Source organism: Mytilus californianus, unplaced genomic scaffold (genome assembly GCF_021869535.1).
Source record: "Mytilus californianus isolate M0D057914Y unplaced genomic scaffold, xbMytCali1.0.p SCAF_1, whole genome shotgun sequence".
Taxonomy (NCBI): domain Eukaryota; kingdom Metazoa; phylum Mollusca; class Bivalvia; order Mytilida; family Mytilidae; genus Mytilus; species Mytilus californianus.
The window spans coordinates 123080140-123090765 of NW_026262581.1; the positions used below are offsets into that span (position 1 = coordinate 123080140).

At 32.9% G+C, this 10626-nt stretch overlaps 2 protein-coding genes across 27 annotated transcripts in view; one reads left to right on the forward strand and one right to left on the reverse strand.

The window, feature by feature from the left end:
* Positions 1-10608, reverse strand: part of LOC127712433 (UDP-glucose 4-epimerase-like) — a 62465-nt gene extending 51857 nt beyond the window's left edge. For all 26 annotated transcript variants that reach the window (XM_052218877.1, XM_052219043.1, XM_052218964.1 and 23 more), the window contains exons 1-6: positions 10526-10608; positions 8498-8623; positions 7638-7735; positions 6499-6612; positions 6086-6262; positions 4419-4599 (exon numbers count right to left, since the gene is read on the reverse strand). In XM_052218877.1, the coding sequence (XP_052074837.1) occupies positions 4419-4599; positions 6086-6262; positions 6499-6612; positions 7638-7735; positions 8498-8621 (694 nt within the window). In that variant the 5' untranslated portion in view covers positions 8622-8623; positions 10526-10608. The remainder of the gene's footprint in view (positions 1-4418; positions 4600-6085; positions 6263-6498; positions 6613-7637; positions 7736-8497; positions 8624-10525) is intronic.
* The window catches only part of LOC127712605 (ankyrin repeat domain-containing protein 29-like), a 262060-nt gene that overhangs the window by 244581 nt on the left and 6853 nt on the right, over positions 1-10626 (forward strand). The gene's annotated exons all lie outside the window — the stretch shown is intronic.

Consider the following 10626-nt stretch of genomic DNA (forward strand, 5'->3'; position numbering starts at 1 on the left):
CTTGTAGTATAATTTCAGAGATATCCATACACCGTTCCACAGTTATTGTCTGGAAACTAGAAAATGCTTATTTTTGGCCCCTTTTTGGCCCCTAATTCCTTAACTGTTGGTACCATAACCCCCAAAATCAATCCCAACCTTCCTTTTGTGGTATTTAACCTTATGGTCAAATTTCAAAAAGATCCATTCACTTAAACTAAAGTTAGAGTGCGAAAACCAATGTGTATTCGGACGACGACGACGCCGGACGACGACGACGACGACGCCAACGTCATACCAATATACGACCACAAAATTTTTTGGCGGTCGTATAAAAACTGCACAATTTCCTTAAAATTACCAATTCAGGGGCAGCAACCCAACAACGGGTTGTCCGATTCATCTGAAAATTTCAGGGCAGATAGATCTTGACCTGATAAACAATTTTACCCCATGTCAGATTTGCTCTAAATGCTTTGGTTTCAGAGATATAAGCCAAAATCTACATTTTACCCCTATGTTCTATTTTTAGCCATGGCGGCCATCGTGGTTGGTTGGCCGGGTCACCGGACACATTTTTAAAACTAGATACCCCAATAATGATTGTGGCCAAGTTTTGTCAAATTTGGCCCAGTAGTTTCAGAGGAGAAGATTTTTGTAAAAGTTTACGGACGACGGACGCAAAGTGATGAGAAAAGCTCACTTGACCTTTCAGGTCAGGTGAGCTAAAAAATTGACTATAAAGGGCAATAACTCCTTAAGGGGTCAATTGACGATTTTGGTCATGTTGACTTATTTGTAGATCTTACTTTGCTGTACATTATTGCTGTTTACAGTTTATCTCTATCTATAATAATATTCAAGATAATAACCAAAAGCTGCAAATTTTTTTTAAAAATTACCAATTCAGGGGCAGCAACCCAACAACGTGTTGCCTGATTGGTCTGAAAATTTCAGGGCAAATAGATCTTGAACTAATGAACAATTTTATCCCATCTGATTTGCTCTAAATGCTTTGGTTTCAGAGATATGAGCCAAAAACTGCATTTTACCCTATGTACTATTTTTTAGCCATGTCGGCCATCTTGGTTCACGGGCGGGGTCATTGGACACATGTTTTAAACTAGATACCCTAATGATGATTGTGGACAAGTTTGGTTAAATTTGTCTTAGTAGTTTCAGAGGAGAAGATTTTTGTAAAAGATTACAAAAATTTACGAAAAATGGTTAAAAATTGACTATAAAGGGCAATAACTCCTTAAGGGGTCAACTGACCATTTTGGTCAAGTTGACTTATTTGTAGATCTTACTTTGCTGAACATTATTGCTGTTTACAGTTTATCTCTATCTATTATCATAATCAAGATAATAACCAAAAACGGCAAAATTTCCTTAAAATTACCAATTCAGGGGATGCAACCCAAGAACGGGTTGTCCGATTCATCTGAAAATTTCAGGGCAGATAGATCTTGACCTGATAAACAATTTTACCCCGTCATATTTGCTCTAAATGCTTTGGTTTCAGAGATATAAGCCAAAATCTACATTTTACCCCTATGTTCTATTTTTAGCCATGGCGGCCATCTTGGTTGGTTGGCCGGGTCACCGGACACATTTTTTAAACTAAATACCCTAATGATGATTGTGGACAAGTTTGGTTCAATTTGGCCCAGTAGTTTCAGAGGAGAAGATTTTTGTAAAAGTTAAAGACGACTGACGACGACGACGACTGACGACAAGTGATGAAAAAAGCTCACTTGGCCCTTTGGGCCAGGTGAGCTAAAAACCAATAATTTGACATGTAAATTAAATCTGATAACTTTGCTCCTCTGATGTCATACAATGGATGTTGTTATGTTGCATCAAAACAAATTGAGAATTTGAATGTGAAGAAGAGAAACAGTCCCTTGCATTTCCTTCTCTATTTCCATTAAAATGTTCATGTCAATGTAATAAAAAGAATAACTAATGCAAGAATTCAAATATTGTGACTAATTAACTCTGATAATTAACTCAATCACTACAGACATTTATGAATTACTGTGTTGTTTGGTCACTCGTTGAATGTTTTACTACATTTGAATTCTTTGATTAGTCATTCTATAATTTTTAACCAAAATAAGTAGGTAACAAGAAGTCATTTAAATTTCATAGTTCCGATTCTGAATATATCACTGTGTAAAAGGTGTTCAATAATATCCTCTTTTTTATAAAAGTTATAAACATCACCAACAAGAACACACTCTTAAATAAATGGGGAATGTGTCCATGGGACACAGATGGATGATGCCCCCACTTGCATATAATGTTAAAAAGGGACATAACTCAAGAACTGTAAAAGTGACTCTACCCAAACTTGTACTTGATCTGAGTTTTGTGGTAATAAGCATTGTGTATACGGGCATAACATTTATTTGAGGCAAACTTAAGTTAGAGAACGGAAACGAAAAATTCAGCAATTTTTCCATTTGTAAAGGGACATAACACTAGAACGGTAAAAGTGGCGCCACCAAAATTCGAACTTGAACTGTGTTTTGTGGTAATTAGCATTGTGTATAAGTTTCATAACATTTGGTTGAGGCAAACTAAAGTAAGAAAACGGAAACGAAAAATTCAGCAATTTTTCCATTTGTAAAGGGGCATAACTCTAGAATGGTAAAAGTGACGCTACCCAAATTCAACCTTGATCTGTGTTTTGTTGTAATAAGCATTGTGTATAAGTTTCATAACATTTGGTTGAGGCAAACTAGAGAACGGAAATGAAAAAATTCAGCAATTTTTCCATTTGTAAAGGGGCATAACTCTAGAATGGTAAAAGTGACGCTACCCAAATTCAAATTTGATCTGTGTTTTGTGGTAATAAGTATTGGGTATAAGTTTCATAACATTTGGTTGAGGCAAACTGAAGTTAGAGAACGGAAACCAATTTTGGGACGTACGTACAGACAAGGGTAAAACTTAATGCCCCCCTCCGTCAGACTTGGGGTCAATTACATTGGAATGTAATTAATTAAATTACACATTACATTGCAAAAATGATCAATTACACTAATTACCATTACACAGTTTTTGAAATGTAATTAATTAAATTACAATTACTTTACTAAAGTAATGAATTAAATTACACATTACATTTTATCATATTTTTTTTAAACATTGTTTACAATATATATCATGTATATATAGCATGTGTAAAATATTGATGTAAGCTGACAACATAGTTTTAGCATTGCATTTGATCATCATAAGAAGTTTTAATGTTTTGTCATTTAGTCTACATCTCTCTGGTCCGAACACTTTGTTTGGACAAGAGCTGATGTGGCCGGTATTGCTAGATCATAAGATGTGTTGATGGAAGAGGGAATGTGTTCCTATCAACTTGCCAATAAATTAAGGGGTATTTTGACAATTCAGAAATGAAGTCATTTAATTCAACATAATATAAATAAAAAAATTATAAATAAACTAAAAATTTCTTCATGTTTTTTTACTTTACAAATATTCAAAAGTATGCTTGTCACAATATTGAAACTATTTTTTAGTACAAACAGTGTGTAATGTCTAAATATCAGCACTATTTTGCTAATTAGATAAAATACATGTAATATTGGCATTGTCCCTAGGCTGTTTTATTACACATTTTAATCTGATTAATTGCTGTTTGTTTTTACAGCTGATAATCTTTATTTCTATAATCCTTTTGTGTATACTAATTTGACAAAATGATTTTGTGCAGTGATTTAAAATTCTAAATGAACTGTCTAAGAAAGAGTTACACATTTGTTTGACCATAAATACATGTATTGATGGAATGTATATATACATGTTATCAATCTATTTAGATAAAGATCTTTCTTAAAAACTGAACAACACTAATATATGATTCTCACATGTTTTAAAGTTATAAGACTATTAAGCAAACATTTCTGTATGTCAATTAAATACTATATTACCATAATTTCTTATCATTAACACCAAAAAGTACATGTAATTGAGATGTAATTCAAAAGTAATTTAGTATTACACGCTTTTTTCTTTGTAATTAATTAAATTACCATTACATGTAATTAAAAAAATGCTCAATTACACATTACATTCAATTACATGTAAAATTGTAATGCATTACACTTAATTACCATTACATTTTCAATTACCCCATCCCTGCCCTCCGTTACAGTGGGGGCATAATAACCAATTAAACTACAATTCTAGCGAGCAGAATTTAATTGTGTAAGCTAAAATCAAACTTTAATCATTGCTAACTGAAAACCAAGCACATATATCATAACCTGCCTTATCTTTAACATGTCTATCTATTTAAAAAAAAATGTATCACAATATGTTATGAAATCACATACATGTAGCCAATATTCAACTTATTTTGTAAGGACTAGGGATACACCATTTTAAAACAATGTGTAAAATACAACAATTCTTACCAGTGCCATCTGGTGTGTCATAATCGTTGCCATAAACATTTATCTCCTTTCTCTTTCCAACAGCTACCTGAGCACAATATGGCATCAAATTATTTGGAACACCTTGAGGGTCTTCTCCAATCTTTCCTGATTTGTGAGCACCTACTGGATTGAAGTAACGCAATATAACAATGTTCCATTCCTAAAACAGACATATAATAACCACAGATTAAAAGCCAAGGCTCTGTGTTGAAGGCCGTACTTTGACCTATAATGGTTTACTTTTACAAATTGTGACTTGGATGGAGAGTTGTCTCATTGGCACTCATACCACATCTTCTTATATCTATTTACAAAATTTGGTTCTATACTAAATGTATGTTGAAAACATATTTGACTTTGCATGAACAAAAAAATATCTATAAAAAGTAATAATAAAATTAAGAATGGAAATGGGGAATATGTCAAAGAGACAACAACCCGACCAAAGAGCAGACAACAGCCGAAGGCCACCAATGGGTCTTCAACGCAGCGAGAAAATCACGCACCCGGAGGAGGTCCTCAGCTGGCCCCTAAATAAAATTGTGTACTAGTTCAGTGAAAATGGACGTCACACTAAACTCCAAAATATATAAATGAACTAAAATTAAAAAACATACAAGACTAACAAAGGCCAGAGGCTCCTGACTTGGGACAGGCGCAAAAATGCAGCAGGGGTTAAACATGTTTTGTGAGATCTCAACCCTCCCCCTATACCGCTAACCAATGTAACATAGCAATACGCACAGTAAAACTCAGTTTAAAAGAAGTCAGAGTCCGATGTCAGAAAAGGTAACATTTTAGATCATCGATTTTGAAGATTGAGACGTGTAGATACCCTTTGAACGAGTTTAGTATTAAGTATTTTTCCATTTCGAAGTTTCATGATTTTTTTTTTGTTATCTGTTTTACCAATTGAAAGGAGCAAAGAATGGTGTCCAGAATATGAACCAGCACACAGGAATATAAAAAAGTAAAAATGATAAAACTGTTCGGCTAAAGACGTCAAACGTTATCCGTCATTAAGTACCCGACAAAATACGTTAACAACAAAACTGAGGACAAAAAACAAAAGACAGGGTATATCAGGGTAGCGTCTGACATCTGATGCAGTTTTTAGTTTCTTTTCTAACTAACTAAGTAATGTCTATTTATGAAAATAAAGCTTTTTGTTGTAATTCAAATCTTATTACATGTAATATCAGTTTATACATCACGTCTGTTTGATAAGATAGGAACAAAAGTAAATATTCTCTGCGTTTAAAGTTTCCTCAATTTTTCTACCTTGATTATATGGGGAGTCCTGCAATTTTGTTGTGATTCACTATCAAAAGTGTCAATTAAAATTTTAAGGTAAGCATTTTTAGGCATTACAAAATAGGAAAGGCAGGGATATTGCTTAACAAAACTTTTATTCATTTTGGCCTTACCACAAGCCTATTCACAGAACTAATGATTAATCAAACTGAAATTTTATATCTTGACTTCTTTTTTTCTCGTTAATATCCAACATGAAAACAACCTTTAGTTTTCTCAGAATTATTATTGAAAATTGTTAATACAACTTACAGGGTCCGATTAAGACAGATCTTTCATTAATACAACTTACAGGGTCTGATTTAGACAGATCTTTCATTAATACAACTTACAGGGTCTGATTTAGACAGATCTTTCATTATTTCTTCTATGAAGTATTTTGTTTTGCCATATGGGTTTGTACATCCCCCTGTTGGATGGTTCTCATCTAAAGGTAAATATTCTGGTGTACCATATACTGTAGCTGAACTTGAAAATATCAGATTCTTTACATTGTTTTCTTTCATAACCTAAAATAACACAAATATATATCTTCACAATGTAAAAATAATATAGCTATCATTAGAAGTTTGATCATACAGCATGGAGATATCCCTGCATGATTATCTCATTATCTAATTTAAAGATACATAATTCTACATGTGTTTGTTTACAAATAAGGAAAAATCCTTAATAGCTATGTGTTACACTGTCATGTTTGTAGTCAGTTTTGATTGAATAATTTGCAATAGTAAGTTACTTTTACCTCTAGTAAATTAGTTGTCCCTCCTATGTTCACTTTGTAGTAAAGTAGTGGTAATTCGCAGGACTCTCCTACAGCTTTCAGACCAGCAAAATGTATAACGCTGGTAAACTTGTGCTGTAATCATACAAATATATATATATAGTTTGGTCTTAATCAAATATTTATTATCTGCTTTTTCTTTTAACTTAATTTTGCTTTAAATATCAACTACTCTTTTAAAATTTGTATATATTCATTTAAAGGAAGAGTTGGACTGCCCTTAAAAAATTCCTTGTTTGATGTTGCCTACCCATGCCTTGAAGGGTTCGGTAGGTAGGTAGGGATTTTATTATTTTTGCTATTGGCCAACAACATAAGTTACATGTTTTAAACAAGAAAACGACTTAAGAGCAGGAAAAATCTTTAAAAAAAAAAATTTGAAACGATTTGCATCATAAAATTTTTCATGCCCTGTCCTGTGCTATAAAAGATACAGATGCAAGAGGATTTTTCACTACACCATGTTTCACAAAGAAAACAATATAATGAGCACATATGTTAAATGTGGAGACATCTTTTTTCCTTTAGTTATACATTATTTATGCTACAACCATGCTATCGAATTATGTTGACTGTTCAGACTGTATATTTTAAGTGCCATTGCACAAGATATTGTCCTCTTGCACTATTTATAACATAGTTGCATGGAATCTATGTACTCTTAAGTACAAAAACTGATATTAGTGTTCCATAACATGATTTCATCTCAATCAGATGGTTCAGGACTTTTAACTTAAGACCCTGTGCATACTAGCATTCTTTTAATAGATCTAAATTAGAATCAATCTAAATAAAACCAGTTAGCTTTCACATTATCTTTAATCCTAACGATCTCTATCAGTCTATTCTAAACCAATGCGTTCACACTACAAGTAAACATGCAATCGATCTGACTTGTTTTTCCACTGATCAAGATAAAAAAGGGGGAGGTTCCCCAAAGCTAGATTAACCCTGTCAAATGTTCATGTGCCTGTCTCAATTTTATTTGTTTTAGCACAAAACAAGACAGAAATTCTCAGTGAGCCTAATTTTTTTTACCTGTTTTCAAACTTTGTACCAATATACTTTCCAGTCTTAAATATTATTCCACATTTACTTACCTTTTTAAATAAATCTGCTAAAGCTTGTTTGTCTGTTAAATCTACAGAGAAGATTGGGATTTTTGCACCACATATTTCCTCAACTCTTTTCAAACTTTCTGTAACAAAATAATTAACATCAATCAGATGGACAAAAATTGAAATTCTAAAAAAAATATGATCATCCTTATGGTTAGTTATTTAAAAGGGTTAAGTCCAGTAAATAGTTAATTATAACTGGACCAAATGACATAAAATATTAAGAATATTTCTTACGTAAAGTTCTGTTAGGAAGACTCACCAAACTGTATAAGTCGACAAAAAAGTCACCCTGCAAACTATAAGTAGACAAAAAAGTCACCCTGCAGACAATAAGTAGACAAAAAAGTCACCCTGCAGACAATAAGTAGACAAAAAAGTCACCCTGCAGACAATAAGTAGACAAAAAAGTCACCCTGCAGACTCTGTAGTCATCTTTTTTGGTCACACAAATAGCTGAAAGCAATTGGACTTGTCATCTCTTTAGTCCCCTTTAGTCCCCGAAGCTTGGCTAGCTTAAATTCATTGTCAGTAACATGGTAGAGTTAGCTCTTTAGCCATACTTTCCCAGTCCATCTGTGTTGCCATTAACAACTTAAATTATTTCTTTGAGATTTACAAAGCGTTCTCTTATGAAAATGCACCAAATAGAAAACCGATACCTTAAATGTCCCTATTTCTTTTCAATGACGAACAGGTTTTTTTTGTGTTAAATTAAGACATACAACATTCAATATTTGCATATTTTTCAATAATGTATTATGTCTCAATTTGCTTGGCTAATTCCTGCGTAATCAGTGAAAATGTATGACAAATGGATATAAAGATATCTTAGAACATACCATGGCTAGCATTAACAAAGTTGTCTACAACAACAACAGAATATCCTGCATTGACTAGTTCTATGACAGAATGGGTGCCAACAAAGCCAGCTCCTCCTGTCACCAAAACACATCCACTTGACATTTCTTTTAAAAGAAAAAAATCTGTTTAACAGTAAAACAAAAATTAATAATTTACATCTTGTACTCATTTTTGTACAATAAAAGTAAAATCTGTCAGACATGGGTGACAGATTCCCAAGGGTAAGGGGGCAATTAGTCCAAATAATTATGAAGTCTAGAAAAGCTTTTTTTCCTGTTACATCTACGAATGAAGGAAACGTCATATTTATTTGGACTAGGGGGCAATAATATGCAATTTTTTTTTCCTATCAGACATTGGGTCCTGCATGTAAGACAGTTTTGCCAGTCCAATCAACTGTTTGCCAGACCTACTTTTTTTTAAAAATAATAACAAGTTCCCAGTTGGATTAAGATACGCCTAAAAAACCTTGACTAGAACGACAAGGTTTAATAAGGATATGGCAATGGGGTTGTATAGTTACTTTGACTTCATTCAATTTAAATTATCCTACAATATCAAATAAATAAATGAGAATGTTGAACTACACTTGCCAATAAGACAACTATCCATTAACTTAATGGATAGTTGTTTTATTAATTGGCATAAGAACAATTAGATCAAAAACAAAGACAGCTGTGGCAAGCTACATTTACGTCAAAAAGAAGATGAACTTAAATGAAAAAAATACTCTTAGAAAACTAAAATAACACTTGTTTTTGTTTACAATGTAATTTAATTTACATAAATCAGGTCATTAGTTGTCCCTTAATAGAACTTTTGGTTTTCAATGATTTTCAAGTTCATAATTGATTTGGCCGTCTATTGTTCCAATTGTTTTAATTCATGCACCACTGATTTGTCATATGGAGATGAAACCAGTGTTTGTCGTACCTAGGAACAGTATGTCAATATATATGTTCCTGGTCGTACTAACAATGTTCTCGTTAAGGTGCATATTCACGTCCTGAAACATGGTTTTCTGTCTGGACGCACCATTGCATAAACTATGCGTCCGAGAGATACGTCCTAATAACACTTGCTGAGTCTTGTAATCATCAGAATTATCCCTCAGCTATCAGAAAGAAGCAGAAATCATGCTTTTATTCAATATATTTACATGTACCTAAAATTTACTTTTGTTTTCATTCATTGCTATGTGTAATGATAAATCCCAGGAAATACGAAAATAATTATGATCACATGACTTACACTTATTTGATAAATGCAGAGAAGATAGAAATCTGTTTACATCAGCACGTTTACCTATTACCGGCAATAAATGTGTCAATAGAACTTTTGGTATTCAATGCTTTTCAACTACATAATTGATTTGGAAGCCAAGATAATCAGGACCAACAGAAATTTCAATTTTGACGGCCCCAAACAGTAAAATATTTGCTGGCATTGGGTCTGAAACAAAGACATCATTTGCCGGACCCTCTAAAATTCTGCCCCTAGGTCCGACGATTAGCTGCATCACTGAACTTCTGGTATCTTGAATGCTCAAAATATAGTCAAAACCCTGAAATTAAAGTTGTGATATTCCGAAATAACCAATGAATAAAGTTTAAAACATCTTTTTTTTTCTTTTGTATGCAAACATCATGTGTAACAAATTATGTGTAGCCTGTAGGTCATAATTATAATGCCAGAGGTTGATCATGTTGATAAGTCTGTCAGGCATATTGTTTCACCTGAATTTTGGATTATCCAGGATACAAGAAACAAAATTTGTAGTTCTGAAGATAAAATGCGATTGGTTTGAGAAAAGACGATTGAAAGCGCACAATTTAGACTCAAAATAATGAGTATTTGCTTGTTATATCCTTTTTTAATTCCTAAAATTTGTGTATTTTTCTGAGCAAAACAGGAAAGAAAAAGGATATTATTAACAATATGAATATTTTCATGTAAGATTTAAAGATGGAGGAATGTCGAGATATCATTCAGATTGAAGTACCTACTTTTACAACAAAACTCAGCTTACGTGCACTCAAGCACCTGTCTCGTCCGCTGTCGTGTCAACTTTTACAGTGTACATACGAAACTAAAGAGGATTTACAAA